The 18014-nt window shown below is 45.8% G+C and overlaps 1 protein-coding gene across 2 annotated transcripts in view; it reads left to right on the forward strand.

Moving 5' to 3' along the window:
* ak5 (adenylate kinase 5) overlaps positions 1–18014 on the forward strand; it is a 37036-nt gene that overhangs the window by 9672 nt on the left and 9350 nt on the right. For both annotated transcript variants that reach the window (XM_086081214.1, XM_086081209.1), the window contains 5 exons: positions 3256–3428; positions 7461–7574; positions 11502–11693; positions 13166–13256; positions 16120–16190. In XM_086081214.1, the coding sequence (XP_085937340.1) occupies positions 3256–3428; positions 7461–7574; positions 11502–11693; positions 13166–13256; positions 16120–16190 (641 nt within the window). The remainder of the gene's footprint in view (positions 1–3255; positions 3429–7460; positions 7575–11501; positions 11694–13165; positions 13257–16119; positions 16191–18014) is intronic.

Below are 18014 nucleotides of genomic sequence, written 5' to 3' on the forward strand. Positions count from 1 at the left end.
CAATTTTTCATGTCGTTTGGTCGGGTGACAAAATATTGCAATCGGCTCTGTGATGCATCACATCTGCCTTTCAACGGGTGATTTTATGTCTCATAATTAATGCAATAACAAACATGTCACATTTTGTACAAACAAAAACAAACAAACAAATTGTGTCAAAAATGGGCCGACGGGTCAAATGAATGAACGCTCACAAAAAAATTCCCCCAAAATTGGCGCAGCCCAAGTTTGGGTTATTTTGACGCAATTGTTTTTGTAGCCCCGCCCTCCACCACACTAACCCCCCCCCTCCCAAAAAGAAAACAAATCAGTCTGAATGCTTGTCTCATTGCATTTACTTCATAGAGAATAATGACTAGAAGAAGTCAAAGACAAGACAAACTCATTTCTCCCGACACGACAGCAATGTGAATGCTTGTCTCATTCTTAAGACAACAGGAAGAAGACCTTTTTAAACACAAAAACGTTTATGTGAATGGTCGTCTCTCAGCATTTACTCAATAATCATAACTCAAAGACAAACTAATTTACGACAACATTAGAATGCTTGTCTCATTATTCACACAACAGGAAGACATTTTAAACCACAAACCCATGTCAGTGTGAATGCTGGTCTCTCAGCATTCACATAAAAACATTCGTGTCAACTCTCAGCATTTACTCAATAATAATAACTAGAAGTACAAGACAAACTAATTAACGACAAAATTAGAACGTTTGTCTTTTATTCACACAACAGGAAGAAGACCTTTTAAAACAAAAACATTCATGTGAATGCTGCTCTCTCAGCATTTACTCAATAATAATAATAATAATAATAATAATGACCAGAAGCAGTAAAAGACAAACTAGTCTACGACATCATTAGAACGTTTGTCTCGTTATTCACACAACAGGAAGAGATTTTAACCATGACTATGAATGCTGGTCTCTCAGCATTCAATTAATAACAACGAGGAGAAAACGTGGAAATATATCTCTAAATACGCAACAGCATCTGCGTAAATGCTTGTCATCATTCACACAAGAAGAAGAAGACTTGCTGATCTGTCACGCCGACACCAGTGCGAATGCTCGTCTCTCAGCATTACCGCAACAGGAAGCAAATGTTTTTAAGCACATTTTTTTTGTGTGAATGCTGCTCTTTCGGAATTTAATGTATAATAATAATTAGAAATATGAGACAAATCTCGTGTAATTACCACAACAGGAAAGGACAGTTGTACGCACACAAATTGGCGTGAATGCCAGTCACTCAGCACTTGATGATAATAATAATGAGAAGAATAAATAGAAGCAGAAGTGGAAAAAAAATCGATTTTTAAAGTCGCAACCTTGTTGTGAATTCTTGTTTCTCAGCATCTGGAAAGCTGAAGTTTTCTTTCCGGTACGGCTGCTTCTTATGACTTCCGAGCTCTTCCAGGCATCGAAATGAATATTTATTTACTTCACGTCGAAGCTAAAAATAGCTTCTTGTGGCATGTGGCATGTTGCCCCCCCCGCTCTGCTTTTCTTCTCCTTCACTCTTCCCGGCTGGATGTCACTCACTGCGTTTGGCCTAATCAGATCTCGCACATGATTAGCCTGTCATTAATCTGGCAAACGCAGCCGGTCTGCACGTCAAGGGATGCCGACACGTTTAGGGCGAGTCGAACATCAAAATGAGACGACGGACGTTGTTACGAATACGCCGCGTTTTCCACGACAACTCCCAAAAGCGTACGTGTGGTCATAGAGCAGCCACAGAATCAAGAAAACCAGAATATATGGTTTGTTATCTGGTCATTCGTGATTTCTAAATCGCACGAGTGCTGTCACTATCGAATCTTTTTAAAATCGATGATGTATTATTATTGAGTCATCACCCACGCCAAAAAATATTAGCCTACTATTATCATTTTGTTAATCCCTTAAGATTGGACGGAAATTTAATTGAGTGGTTATAAGTACTCATCATTTATTATCTTCTATAAGCTCTTAACAAAATTAGCCTATGCTAAACGGTTAGCAATCGCGATTAGCGCATTAGCGCGCTAGCCATTACCACATAAGCTAAACAAACACTAACTACCACTTAGTTCACACATACATCATTATGTCTACATTACACATGTCATAGTGTCTTTAAAACAATCACTTTGAGACGATGCTTCAACATTATGTCACGAGTAAACAAGGTTAGAGCTAGCTATTAGCTAGCTACATGAGGTCAATTGCTCTCTTCTTCTGGGCATGTTAAGTGCATGGCTGCCCTCCAGTGGTTAAGTGATAAACACCTAAAAGCGAGTGGCAGGTTACATTTTGGAATAATTACAGCCCAAGTGCTTTTTAGGATGTTCAGAACTTTTTTCCCCCCGAATTGGAGAAGCTCAATGTGCTGTAAGACTTTAACAGTCAGTGACAAATAACATCTGCCATTTGGCCACTCGATAGCGCAAACAGAAGAAATGAAGATCAGATCACAGCCGCCATCGCAATACTGCACGCGTCCAGGCATAAAAAACACGGACGGCCCAAACATGGTTCTGGCGGAGCTTCAAGGCAGAACCTTTGAGTCGGCTTATTTTTAACGTGGACTTACCCGACGCGGTCAAATTTCTCGGCAGTATCGACGCACAAGCGTCAAGAAACGATATCAAGACGCAATATATGGTTTTCTCTTATGATCCAGTATTGATACGCAAGTGTCAAATATCTGCTGGCCGACGGCGTTAACCGAGAAAAGGCTGCTTTCCAAAATGTAGGAAGTTCATACGTACCCGACCCATCAGAACCCCCCCCCCCCCCCCGCGCGCACGCAGTCCCAAAAATGACCAGCAGCCCCACAAAACAAACACACAGGCTTCTCACAAAGCAGTCTCGCTGCAATACACCCACGCGCGCACAAGGTTTCACACTCGCTCACGCACACGCACAAAGCAGGGCATCAACACCCCCCGTATGCATGAACACAAATAAATACAAGACCACCTTGTTCTCTTTTAATGCCTGATCGCACGATTGGGTGTCACGTGACTAACAGAAAAGAAAACACGGCAGGACGACGCCGCAGCTATCGATTGTTTCAAATCTTCCCAATGGTGTAAATTATTCTTCCTCAAAGAAACTACAAATAAAACCTAATTCTTTATAAAATGATGGAAGAACCGAAGTGATTTCGCTTCAATGAAACTCTTATGAGCTATTTTTTCGTCGGCATCATCAAACCGAGGAAGCGTTGCTGCTCTAATTGATGTTTTCTTCCCACGACCGGAGGCGGTCCTGGCAGCGGCAAGGGAACGCAGTGCCTGAAGATCGCCGAGCGCTACGGCTTCCAGTACGTGTCGGTGGGCGAGCTGCTGCGAAGGAAGATGATCCACAACGCCACCAGCAACAGGAAGTGGAGCCTGATCGCCAAGATCATCACCAACGGCGAGCTGGCGCCGCAGGTAGTCCGAGAAAGACGCAGAGACGAACGCCGTCCGCATGTCCAACGAGACGTTCGTCAGCGGCGGTCGTGTCGCGAGGCGGCGAGCCGGGATGATGAGTCGCAGTGGCGAGGGAAATGGCTCGTCGTTGCTTTGTGTACTTAACTTTCCGCCGTAATTGTCCAACTCCCCGAGGTGGGATTATTTTCCTCAACAAGACTTGAAACGAGTCCGCAGCATCTGCACATTCACCTCATTAACATCTTGTTCGTTTCTTTCACTACATTCAAATACCGGCACACGCACCAAATATTGATGCATGTGGCGTGCAAAACGGGGGGGGGGGGGGGGGGGGGGGGCTAACCGGAACCTCCTCCACCTGAGACAAACCCACAACTAAGCAACTCAAGAAGGGGTACTACTAAATAATGAGAGTTCAGAGCATTCAGTCATTTTCACATTGTTGTTGTTCAGTCAATCGGTTAACGAGTTGCTTACCACTTCAATATATATTATTTTTGTATTTTTTTATTATAGTTAGTTAGTTAGTTAGTAATCTCCACCAATCGTGGAATTTTGAGATCAACTGGTTTACATGGTTAGTTGCCTCCTTCAAGAAAGTGTTAGTTAGTTAGTTATGCTTAATAAGTGCACGTATGTGAGATGAGTCTAGTTAGTCAGTCAGTCATTTTTTATATGAGTTAGTTAGTTATGCCGAATAAGTGCATGTGTGAGATGAGTCTTGTTAGTTAGTTAGTTAGTTAGTAACCTCCACCAATCGTGGAATTTTGGGGTCAACCGGTTTACATTTATGTTGGTTACAGTAGCTAGAGTTAGTTGCCTCCTTCAAGAACATGTTAGTTAGTTAGTTTTAGTTAGTTAGTTATGCTTAAGTGCATGTATGTGAGATGAGTCGAGTTAGTTAGTTAGTCAGTCAGTCAACTTTTGAGACCAAAACGTATGGTTTACATTAATGTTAGTTACTATAGCCAGTTAGTTGCCTCCTTCGAGTGCGACAAGTCTAGTTAGTAAATTAAGTAAACATGCAGTGCAAACTTTGAGCCAGTGTATATTTTAGTTAGCTAGTAACAGTACCTTCTCTAAGTGACTAACTGTGAGACAATAATCATTTTAGTTAGTCGTGAGTTAGTCAGTTAGGCAGTTATTCCAAGTGCAAAATTGTGACGCCAAGTATGGTTTTCAAAGTTAATGCAGCTAGTTAGTTACCTCCTCCAAAATATTTAGTGGTTTTCTCCTCAAAGCATAAACTTGGGTTAGTTAGTTCGTTCGTTAGTTGTTGTTAGTTAGTTAGTTAGTTGCCTGCCTTGCAAACCAAGAGCCGCAGTACTGCGTGTCTCCCTCATCCAGCACAGGCGATTCAAATGATCAGCAAATCAGCACGCTCTGAAGAAGCCTGATAACCTCACCTGTGTTGGAGGAGGGAGACATCTCAAACACGCAGACCAGCGGCTCACGAGGACCAGGGTTCGGTCCTAGAGCCGCAGTTGTGCATGTTTTCGGTGTCTCCTGCCTCCAAGCCAGGTGTTTCAAATCATCAACTCATAATTACGTTCTGTCGGAGCCTTTCAGCTGTGTTGGAGGAGGGATACATCAAAAACATGCAGGACTGCAGCTCGCTAGGACCGCACTTGCCCACCCCTGCTCTCGAGGAACGTGCAGTCAAATTAAACCCGATTGAAAACAACAGAAGACGTTTTGCTCAGCCCTGTTTTTATTATGACTCTGAATGTGAGGCGATAAAAACCATCTTTGTGCCGTGCGAAGTTGGTCGGGGGAGGCAGCTGCCGTCCACGCAGATGAACCGGCGATGCGGCAAAGCGCGATGCCGAAAAACACTCGGCGCCGCCGCCCACGTCGCGACTGTCAGCGCCGAGCACTCTCGCCAAGCGTCCTTCGGCGCCGCAGGGTTCGCATCCCTGCCCGCCTTCCTCTCCGGACGCTCGGCAGATGGCCTGACGTCAAGCAGTCAAACAAACAGCAAAGTGGGTCAAGCTCGCAGCTTATTAGATGTGATGGAGTCGCTCGCGCGGCCGTCGGGGATTGCGTTTGCTTCGAAGCGCATCAAGCGTGCTTCAGCGTGCTTTTAGTTTTCTCCCTCAACATCGTATCGATACGTGAGGTGTGAGTGTCAAATATGGATCACGAGGATTGGATCATTATCGTGATGCATCCTTTTCAGTGCCAAGAGTCCATTTATGGCCAGTTTCAACAAAGAGTGGGACAGAATAAGAATAAGATGGGTCGTCTTTTTTTCTGGCTTTACGGTAACAGTCAGTTATATTTATTGGTGCAACCGAACTATCATGACGTATTGGCTCGTTTTCTCTCACAGTACATTATTGATCCACATACGTCAACAAATGACCAGTTTGACCAGTAATGACCACTAGGGGTGGCATAAAAATAGCGATATCATGATGTATTGTTCCTTTTTCTCTCGCAGTATATTCATGATCCACAAATGTCAAATATTGGTCATATTTAACTCGGGGTGGGACGAAATATGAATATCCTGATGCATCATTAGCGCTCAGAGTACAGCATCGATACACACGCTTCAAATATTGAATAGACATGGCAAAGCTACCGATGTTGTAATGGACCACATCGTTTTCCTCTCACGCTATCATACTGATCAACAAGCAACAAACATTGATCCGTTTTTTTCTTCTCATCGTACGCTTTGTTAAATATTCAGCAATTTGAAATTGGGATGGGACAAAACATCAAAATCTTAATTTGTCATTTTCTCACACAATGCAGCATTGATACACAAATATTTGACATTTCAGTGTTTGCATTACTTTTTACTTTAGTGTCATTTTTTTCCTGCTTTGCCGCCATATTTAACTGTAGGAACGTAGCAATGGCAATCAGCAGAATTTTGCATCCGCTCTTGCTCTGGCGTGTATGGAGGACCAAAAATGCCTAAATAAATAAATAATTGTTAAAATACAAACGGATATAAAAAAAAACTATTCAGAAATTAAATTATAAAAAAATATATATATATTTTTTTTGTATATTAAATTTTTGTATCTCTATTTTTGTATTTATTTTTACTTTTATTTATGCATTTTACATATATACATACAGTATATATATTGTTTTTATTTCATTCTTTATCTTAGTTATATATTCTATGTTTTAATTTTGACTTTTAAAATGTATTTTTTATTTGGGCATTTTTAGTCCTCCATATTGATGTGATTGCAGACGGACCTAACGTTATGATGGAAACGCTCCACGATACAAGATACACGCCGGCTCGTCTGCTTTCGTTTTCAAGTTATTCGCTCAAATGCGATTCCCGTCCAAAAGGTTACCTGCGTTGTTCGTTCGCATGCTAGCCTGGACGGAGCCTGGCGAACAACTTAAAGGCTCGCAAAGCGCCGACATTCGTCTGCCTGATGGAATCTTGATGAAATGGGAGCCGCGCATGCGTCTTCCTCTTGTCCTCTTTTAGAGCGGCGCACCGCCCGTGCCTCTGCTTTTGTTGACCTCCTCTCCTGCAGTCAGGAAGAAGTAAGTGACGCTAAACGATGCTGGCACTCCGCGGCCTCGAGCGAGCTGAGCCGCCGTCGCGTTGCTGCACTCTAAAAGAGCACGAGATAAAGAAAGAAAAAAAGAAAGGAAGAGTCCGGCAGTGTGCTGCTGTCTCCGTTTCTCTTAAGTCAAGGCTTGTCATTTTTATTATTTATGTGCTTTTAACTCAGCAAGGAAAGTGTCACTTAAGAAGACTTTCTGTGACGCGTTCGACTCACGTGATTCATCCCAGCCAACAAGCAAGCGGGCAAAAATGTGCTCATAAAAACAAACACACAAACGTGTCAACAAAAATGACTTCTTCAACATTTCGGCCGTTTCTTGTTCGGGTTGCTTCGCCTTTGTAATAATCGGTGCAAAAAAAAGTCAAAGAAAAAGAGAGTTGTTCAAAGTCTCCAGCTGCCAAGGTCTTCTTGTAGCATTTACGCTAACTAGCATGCTCACCGCGGACAGACAATAGCTGACCGGGGATGGAACCTTTTGCAGGAGACCACAATCACCGAGATCAAGCAGAAGATCATGAAAATCCCGGACGCCACCGGCATCGTCATCGATGGCTTCCCGAGAGATGTCGGACAGGCCTTGTCTTTCGAGGACCAGGTGAGTGTCAAGTATCCAACACTTAACTCAGGATGGGCAACAAAAAATAACGATATCCTGGATTGGTATCGGGCTAATACCAGCCTTATTTTATTTTAAAGGGTCGGGTACTTGTGGAGGCTGTTGATACCAGCTAGCAATATTTAGGGCAAAATAAATAAATAAATGACACGGCAGTCGTTGGCGCTGTTCTGCAGACGAAGCACTGAAGCAGAAGTGTGTACTTGAACGATTACAGGAATTGTGACACGGCCTTGCGTGGCTTTTAGCGGAGCTTTATTGCATTTAAAGGTTCTTACCGTTTAGCGGCGGCTAAATGAGATGTTATTGACTCGCAGGCAATTCTGCCGGGCCAGTAGATACACCGTGACTGTGACAGACACGTTTCACAATTAGAATTCATATTGCATGTTTCATAAGCACGCAATGTGGTCACACTATTTGCTTGTGGGTGTGAAGTCGACGATGACTTTGTTATCGACCCACGTCCGCTATAACAACACGTGCTAAGTTTTAGTTGAAGCCATTTGGAAGAAAGGTCGAGAATGGGATGAGCCCTTAACAGATGAACTTCTATCGGCTTGGCAAACCTGGGAGAATGAACTCCCACAGTTTTCGCCTGGAGCTCTGTCTGGTGCACAGATCGCCAAGGTCTTACAAGCCGAGCCGACTCGACCCATTAACGGAACAACGCTGTGGACTGATTCGACCGCTGTCCTGCATTGGATAGAGTCCCAGTCCCAGCAGTACAAGGTATTCGTGGGAACACGCATTGCAGAGATTCAGACGTTTGGAGGCATGTACCATCTGATGAAAACCCAGCTGACGATGACACCCCTAGCAAGCACCTCAGAGACTTAGCCGCACCTCGCCGCTGAACATGCGGACCTAACTTCCTCAGTCTGCTCCCAAGCGAATGGCCAGCCATGCTTGCTACAACCTCAACTCAACCTGAAGAAACCCGTGTGACCTTCTGTGGCACTGCAGGGACTGCCGCACCTGCAGACCCTGACCCAGCTCAGTACAAGTCCTGGTCCGAGCTGATCCAAGCCGCGTTCCTGTCCCTTCACGGAGCGGCTGCTCCTCCGATGACGTCACCATACTCAGGCGGGCAAACCACTTAGTTCTCACAGTCTGATGCTTGCGCTATGTCCAGAGTCCGACGGCACCGTGGGCCTGATCCGTGTTGGCGCTCGGCTGAGGAAGGCAGAGGGGCTGCAAGAAACCATTCACCCTATTGTCTTGGCACCAGACCACCCTGTCACCCAACTCATAGTTCATGATTTTGACCACAAGCGGCTGCACCCAGGTCCTGATCGCGTGGTCGCCGAATCGAGACGAACATATTGGATTCTTCGCGGACGGCAAGCCGTTAAGAAACATCAACACAGCTGCGCAGAGCGCCGGAGATGGCGCAACAAACCCACAGCGCCACGTACGGCAGACCTCCCCACAGCATGCCTCCGTCCTCAGAAGCCTACCGACTGGTCAACTGGTGCAGACCGCTTTGGGCCAGATGTGATCAAGATTGGCAGCAGAGATTGGGGAATCCTCTTTAAATGCTTGAATACGAAATGTGTGCATCGAGACCTCCTGTACATTATGGACACCGACTCCTTCGTCCTTGCCCTGCGACGCTCAGTGGACTTGTGGTAGAGTGTCCGCCCTCAGGGGATGATGGGTCAAATGCGGAGAACGGATTTCGCCTTACTTAGTTGGGCGTGACAATCAGTGGTACTTTAACTTAACTTTGTAGCGAGAAGAGGAAAGCCACATGAGATCCTCTGAGACAGGGCTACAAATTTTCAGGTGCGGACAGAGAACTGCAGAGAGCCTTTGAGGCACTGGAGTCAGCGTTGAAAGATCAGTGAGCTGAGCAGAGCATCACATTCAAATTCAATCTGCCTCTTGCCTCTCATTTTGGTGGGATTAGGGAGAGGGAGATAAAGTCAAGTTGTTCTTCCAGAAAAAGTACTGCTCACTTTACCAATCGAGGTGGAGGACATTCTGAACTGACATTGCAGACCCCAATCCCATAACACCTAAACTCCTGTTGATGGGGCGGCGAGATGCATCCTTGCCACAAGCTGTTGATGGAAGCAGCGACCTGATTGGAGCCAGGTACGAGCAGACCGCTTCTGCCTTCACTTCACCTGAAACGACCTCCCTAATCTTCATCCATGACGGAAATGGGAGTACCTCCAACCCAGACCTCACTGGAGACCAAGTAGGTCATGGAAATTGACCCTCAACTGCTCAGAGCACGTTGGCCGATTCACGAGTCACGAAGGTGATCCCCAGCGACGACGGCAGGATCTGCGCCGCTGTAGTGGACATTAAAGGGACTGCGTGCACCCGGGCCAGTAGCCGAGCTCATTGCACTACCAGAGATGCCGAAGGACTGAAAGTGACACCGCAGGGACATTTGTGAGTTATTACAAATTCACAACCTCATAACTACAATACCGTCAACGTTCGATAACGCCGCGTCATCATTGCGGTGATTGACGACATTCAAACCAATCTCCGGATTCGCTGCATTCTCTCGAACCGAAGACTTAGGCCAGACGAGCGCAGACCCAGCAGACTTACAATAATATTCCACAGGTCACGACCCGCAGCTCGCGACCGTAAGTGAGGGTAGGAACGAACATGGACCGGTAAATCGAGAGCTTTGCCTTCGGGCTCAGCTGCTGCTTCACCGCAACGGAACGATACAGCGTCAGCATCGCTGCAGACGCTGCAAAGATCCGCCTGGCGATCTCCCGCTCCTTCCTGCCCTCACTCGTGACCAAGACCCCAAGATCCTCGAACTCCTCCGTTTGGGGCAGGATCTCCTCCGCGCCGCCCTTTTTCCGACTGAGGACCACGTCTCGGATTTGGAGGCGGTGATCGTCATCTCGACCGCGAAGCGCTCCAGCGACAGCGTCGCATCATCTGCAAAAAAGCAGAGATGCGACGCCGATTGGCGCGTATTCATTCTGATTGTTCCTTTTTTCTTTTTTGGAGCCTCCCAGCGGATGATAAACAGTTGCTAGGAGACGTCTTTGTGTCCTTTCAGACGCCCGCTTTGTGACAGTCGACTCTGCAGTTCATTTTCGACATTTATCCAAGCGTGCTGCTCCGGCGCCGCGTCCAATCAGCTCGTCCTAATACACTCGCTTGCTCCTTTGCCTGACGCGGCGGCCAGAGAGAGAACAGAGCCGCTCGTAAACAACAAATAACGTAAACGTGTCCGCCGATCTATGCCGGCGATGTATCGTGACAGGCAGGACAATTAAACTGCTAACTACAACTAAATAGAATCCACTTTCCAGATTTCACACTGAGGAAATAAACGCGTGTGAATTGAGAGACTGACGGTTGGTTGTCGCACGCTGGTCCGATCCCCTTTGAAGCATCGACGGCGACCTCTGCGGCGCATCTCTCGCCGCCATTGGGACGAGCACAACAGCTCCCGATCGAGAGCCTTTTAAGCTCCCCCCGCGGGGACGCTTTCGACCGCGACCTCCTGCGTCTCTTTTCATGTCTGGGAAGTCGCCTGCGTCGACGCAAACAAAGTCGCATTTCTACACAAGGGGTGCTGATTACGCCGTCATAATAATCGGAGTAAAGGAGGTCACTTGAGGCTTGCGTTCTCCTTTACAAATGATTCCTTGGCGTTATTGTCAAATGCTGATTTCCTTTTTTTTGGAAATACAATATTCCAAAATACTTATTTTATTTCATCATTTTTATGATGCAATTTGTCGGTATTTTCAAAAAATAATATATATAAACATTGCCATTAATAACCTTATTGAGTGCGCATGTGCAGTTGCTATGCAGTCACTGACTGCAAACCAAAACGTCCGTTTTTTGCTGGAATACGAACAGCGCAGCTCAAATGTACGGCAGGATTGCCTGACGATCGCCGTCTGCCGGCAGATCTGCGCTCCCGACGTGGTGGTGTTCCTGGCGTGCACCACCCACCGCCTGAAGGAGCGCCTGCAGCGGCGGGCCGAGCAGCAGGGTCGCCCCGACGACAACCCCAAGGCCATCGACCGCCGCCTGACCAACTTCAAGCAGAACACCATCCCATTGGTCAAGTACTTCCAGGAGCGAGGCCTCATCGTCACGGTAACGCAAGGCCACGCACGCTTGCGGCGCGATACGCTCTCACGGTGAAAAAGCGATCTTTGCAAAAGGACCACGTTTTGCCTCGTCTCTCATTAACTTGCGCGAGTGGTCTCGGAAATGTCCCCGTGAATCATTGCAAAGTGTGTGCGTGCGCACATGAATGGTTAATGGGCAGATCGTTAGACGGGTCTGTTAATTGCAGCCCAGCGGGCGCTTCATTAAAGAGGCGAGCTTCCGCATCACGGGCGGCCGCCTCGCATCTCATCGATTCGCCTTGCGTGTTCGTGCCGCATCGTCATTGAGACATTATGGAAAACTAAACGGTTTGTTTTTCCTGTAATTGGGTCTTTGGAGTACATACAGAAACCCGCAAACCCGTGATTGATTATTACTATTTTTAAAGTGGAAGTCAACCGTAAACATTTCTTGACAATAACATATTAAATGTGACCTCACTCGTCTAAACATGACAATCGGATTAATATTACATTTGTGGAATATGAGTTAAGAAGCAAAATCCACCATTTTTATCCATCTCCGGGGGCGGCCATTTTGCCACTTGCTGTCGACTGAAGATGACATCGCGGTTGCTCAGACAACAACCAATCACAGTTCGCCCGTTTTCTGAAGCTGAGCTGTGATTGGTTGTTACCCGAGACCCTGTGATGTCATTTTCACTCGACAGCAAGTGGCAAAATGGCCGCCTTCTGACATTGATAAAAACTGCTGGATTTTGCTGCTTAAAGGATCTTTGTGCAGTTTGTCACTTTTTTACTCGCGTCTGCCACCTCTGGCCCAAAGCGTAACTACAGCATCGGTGTCAGGCTCGTTTCATGGTGCGGGTGCGAGTACGTGCACGATCTTAAAGCGACGGCCACAGGTGACAAACGAAGACATGACTTGGTAAGAAAAACTCCGCCCCTCCCCTCTCCAAAGAAAACTGTGGAACGCGAGGGTACGCACACTCTACTATAAAGGGAAGATCAAAGTTGATCTTTGATCCTTCCTCGGGTCTCCTGACAACTTCACGACTCGAGGTGAAAGGTATGGGATTTTTAATAGGTTTTAGGTGAATTAAGGAGCACAAACGCACAAAAAAGAGAGCGAGCAATGACACGCTGAATCGGTAAGATTGCCGAATGAACAATACTAAGTTCTCTCCCCCATTTTTTTCCGAAAGCTAGTAGGTGCAGTCAGAGTAAAACAGTCGGGGCTCTTCGTACTCATCTGGACATTGGTGGAGCATGCATGCTTTATTATTACCTTTTTAAACTGCGCAACGCACCTTTAACTCGTATTCCACGAATGCAAATGCTTTTGTAAGGCAAGTCACAGCCATTTCATCGTAGCACCATGCAGGGAGACGTGCCTCAGGAGGTGCTGCTGTCTTGGTTAGCAATAGCATTGACAGAGGCATCGACTAGTTTCACGTTTCTGTGAATTTCAGTGACAAAAACTCTCTCTCGTCTCAGCTGGACGCCGATCGCGATGAAGAGGAGGTGTTCTGCGACATCGGCGCGTCCCTGGACAACAAGCTGTTCCCCTCACAAGAGTCGGCCGCAGGTAACCCCCGACTGGATTTTCACATTAACGACCCGATGAAGTCGGGTCCGCTTGCCTGAACGGTGATTTCCTTTGGGGAGGAGTCAAATATCGATCTGATCTCTTACTCCATCTGCGGCGAGTTTATAAGGACGGAAGGTGAGATAAAAGGACACACACACACAAAAAGCTCACACCCGCTCCCTGGTTACGGCGCTTGTTGGCACGGCAACCGGCAACGCGGGGCTAGCTAAGCTTTGTGAGAAGCGCACACTCATTAAGGTCAGGCGGCGGCGACTTGCCATTGGTTGCGTAAGGCGCCGTCGCCGACGCTTTTCGTCACGTGTTCTCTTTGAAGGGTGCAAAGTTTGCCTCCCAGTACGCTCTGCCGCAATTCATCACGAAAACGGGAACGCCTCCCTCCAATAGATGCACTAATTACATGTGTGTCTCAGTTTATTGACACGACGAACTGCTGAGCCCATTTGAACTCTGTTGCTAACCAAAACAGCAGCACCTACCAAGACGTAGATCGTCTCAGTCTTACCAGAGTTTGCCAGTGACATTTCCTGCCCATTAATTCTTAAAGATTACGTTTTAATGAGTGGAGTTAAGTGGAGACATTCGCACTGATTACCGCTAGCATGAGCATGGTGGTCGCTCCACAATGTTGTGTGCGCCCGTTAATTCACTTGCATTTCTACATATTGTAATTTTCAGTGTTCGTGAATCGATAAGTAACACGGTTGCAAATGACGGCGAACGTCCAGCAAGCATCTCGTCGGATGATCTTCCGGATTCCATCCCTTTTTATTATCCTGCCTCTGAGGGGATTTTGCGTCCGTTATCTCGAGCGCGTTGGCTCTGACATTTTGCGTTCTTTCAAATTGGTTTGCAATCTTCAAGTCAGCTGCATGAATGGCTTTTTTTTCAACAAAAATGCAACCTTTGAACAGTACAAAGTATGGCGTTCATTGCCTAAAAGTTCTCAAGTGACATTTCAAACTGATAGAAAATACAAAATATCTAACAACATTAAAAATCCCAATAGACAGCAAACTTTGTTGTACTCTAAAAGCTCTGCAGGAACAGGAAAATAAAACATTCCAAATATTCAACTCACAAGTCGCCGCCCAAAAGAAATCTGGAATAGCAGCTGGCTACCCGATGATGATGATGATGATGATGATGATGATGATGATGATGAAGAGGACGAGGGGGAGGAGATGTGTCATCCGAGTGGCGATGACGGCTCGGATGTAGTGACGTCGGGACGGGAAATGTCAGCATGTCCTAGCAGACGGAGGAAGACGAGTTGTCAACGGATTCCGATTCTTTCAAGTCAAACTGACGACGTCGTGTACTCGTGCAAATGACAGCACGAGTATTTGCATGTTATTTGGGGATCTAAACATCCAAGACAGTCTTCAGTCATGTGGATGTTTATAATCGTCAGTAAATATCCATTTGTAGTCAGTGAACCCAATGGGTTGTTAACATCAAAGAAAATCTAGTCTTCAATCAATGTCAACATCAAAGACCCGTGAGAATCTTCAATCAAAGACAATGAAACCGAACGTACAACCTCCACATAACTTGCACGTTTTTGTAGAAATCAAAGCTACTTTTCAATAGTCTTTGGTCAACGATAACGACCCTTAATAATGTACTGTACACATCAAAGACACGTCTTTAAGAATGTCAACATCCATTTAGATTCTTCAATGAACCTAAGGTGTTTTTTTTACAAACATCAAAGACCGTTGATCATCTTAAGTGAATGTACTCGGCATGTTTGGAAACATCAAAGACGCATCAAGTTTTTCTAGGCATCAAAGACCATGTATAGTTATTAGTGAACCTAGCATTCATGTTTGACAATTTTGCGCCTTTGATTAATGTAGACATCAAAGACCAATGAGGATCGTCAAACATCCTAATGTAACCATTTATAACCTTCAGCGAACTTCACATACATGATTTTGTAAACATCAAAGAATTTAGTCTTCAGTGAAAACGTCAAACATTTAACATCAAAGTTTAACCAACATTTAGATTCTTCAATGAACCCGACGTATTTTCTCATATACGTCAAAGGCGTCTTAGAACGTATAAAAACGTAGAATCCATTTAGTCTACAATGAATGTAAACATATTTTAGATTAGGCCTCTTAATGATTAGATACGTGACTTGAGCTCGGCCATTGTGTCGCTGCGACCCGTCCTGGCTTGGCGTCTTCCCATCTGCACTCTGGCACACATTTGTGGTTGAAAGCAGTTCAGACCGTCAGGTCACACATTTTCACATGGGCGAGGCTGAGCCAAGACGGTATAAGAGTAGAAAGCATTTTGAACAGATTAGACCTTCTTCCGCATTGAGCAGAAAAGGCTCCACAGCGGTGTATTCAATATTTCTGGTATCCAGCAAATAGAACTGAGAATATTCCGTCTCCCGGTTGTTGTTGTTAGCATAGCAAGAATTGAAGATCAAAGAAGCCGTGACCGAACTTCACAAGATGAATTTTCATTTGGAGTTGTTTGTCAGGAATTGCTTTTTTGCGCATCTTTGGACTTTTGTTTCGTGTCCACGCTGAGCAGCGTGTTTGTCTTTTCTTTCCGGCTCAGAACGCGTCGCTTCTCTGAAAGCGTCTTTACATAATGCATGCGTGGCTAAGAAATGCAAAGAGATGCAAGCTGTGGCCTCCCGCCAGTCGAACCCACTTTTTTTTAATGAGTGGATGAAGAATGGCAAAAATTTGCATTTCCACCACGCTTGATGCCCAGACTTTATTCTCATGGCAAGTTGCCTTGGTGGTGGTTGCATGTCACATACAGAAGGACGCAGTTAGTCATCGTTTATTTATTTTTTTTATGTCCCCCATAGCTGCAAGTGAGCTGGATCTCAGTCTGCTGCCGGAATGCAACATGGTCGACTTTGCTGGAAAGAACGACGAGGTAACAAGATGATCTTCTTCAACAAAGTCCATTTTTTTCCAGAAAAATATTGTCTTTGAGGTTCTTATTTGGAAATATCAATGACAATTTTGTGAGTAACATACATGTGATAAACATCAAAGACAAATGGACCTTCGGGGAAAACGTTATCTCAGACAATGTGGTCTTCAATTAACCACATGCAAATGTTTCTCTGTGTCTTAGAACATTTGAATACTGAAAGAGAGACGTTCAGAGCCATTCATCGATAAACCTGTTTTCATAATGTGGCACAAGCCAGTTTCTCTCCTTGTTCCGGTCCCGAGCCCGGATAAATACAGACGGTTGCGTCAGGAAGGGCATCCCACGTAAAACTTTGGCCAAATCAAATATACGAATTCCGTACCGGACCGGTCAAGGCCCGGGTTAACGACGACCGCCATCGGTGCTGTTGAACCGACAGGGTGCCGGTGGAAACCGGACGACTGTTGGTCGAAGAGGAGGAAGGTGAGTTCGTAGGAAGAAAGAGAAGAGGAACTCCAAGAGTCTAGGACTGAAAGTAGGGACTTTGAATGTTGGAACCACGACAGGAAAAGGAGAGAGCTGGTGGACACGATGCGGAGGAGGAAGGTGGACATACTATGTGTTCAGTAGACCAGGTGGAAAGGGAGCAAAGCTAGAAGTTTGGGAGCAGAGTTCAAGTTGTTCTATCATGGTGTAGGTAGGAAGAGAAAAGGAGTAGGAGTTATCGTGAAGGAGTTTGTTAGGAGCGTCCTGGAGGTAAAAAGAGTGTCAGAGTGATGAGCCTGAAGGAATCGAAGGTGTGATGATCAATGTTGTTAGTGGGTATGCGCCACAGGTAGGGTGTGAGCTGGAGGAGAAGGAAATATTTTGGTTTGACCTTGATGGAATGAGCATCCCTAGAAGCGAAAGAGTTGTCATTGGTGCAGACTTCAATGGACCCGTTGGTGTAGGAAAGAGAGGTGAAGGAGGTGATGGGTACGTTTTGTATCCAGGAGAGGAACGCAGAAGGACAGATGGTGGTTGACTTTGCAAAAAGAATGAGGCAGGAACATAGCGTGACCTACAACGGTTTAGGTAGGAGTACACAGGTAGACTACATCTTGTGTAGACGGTGTCATCTGAAGGAGACATATGAGAGTGTAGCCAGACAGCATAGGATGGTAGTGACTCTGGCGGTGAGGAAGACAAAGACGGCAAAGGCAATGAGGACGAAATGGTGGAAGCTGAAAAGGGAAGAGTGTTGTATGACTTTCAGGAAGGAGTTGAGACGGGCGCTGGATGGTCAGGAGGTGCTTCCAGAGGACTGGACAACTACAGCAAATGTGATCAGGGAGACGGGTAGGACAGTCCTTGGTGTGTCATCTGGAATGAAAGGAGATAAGAAGACTTGGTGGTGGAATGAGGAGGTGCAGGTGTGGATCCAGAGAAAGAGGTTAGCTAAGAAGAAGTGGGACACTGAGAGGACTGAAGAAAGTAGACAGGACTACAGGGAAATGCAGCATAAGGTGAAATTAGAAGTGGCAAAGGCCAAACAAGGGGCTTACGATGACTTGTATGCTAGGTTGGACAGTGAGGAGGGACAGACTGATCTTTACTGGTTGGCAAGGCAAAGAGACAGAGATGGGAAGGACGTGCAACAGGTTCGGGTAATAAAGGATAGGGATGGAAGTGTGTTGACGGATGCCAGTAGTGTGATGGGAAGACGGAAAGAGTACTTTGAAGAGTTCATGAATGAGGAAAATGAGAGAGAATGAAGAGTAGAAGAGGTGACTGTTGTGGACCAGGAAGTAGCAAAGATGAGTAAGGATGAAGTGAGAAGGG

Source organism: Leptonotus elevatus, chromosome 1 (genome assembly GCF_054856555.1).
Source record: "Leptonotus elevatus isolate MCC_2025b chromosome 1, RoL_Lele_1.0, whole genome shotgun sequence".
NCBI classification, from domain to species: Eukaryota; Metazoa; Chordata; class Actinopteri; order Syngnathiformes; family Syngnathidae; genus Leptonotus; species Leptonotus elevatus.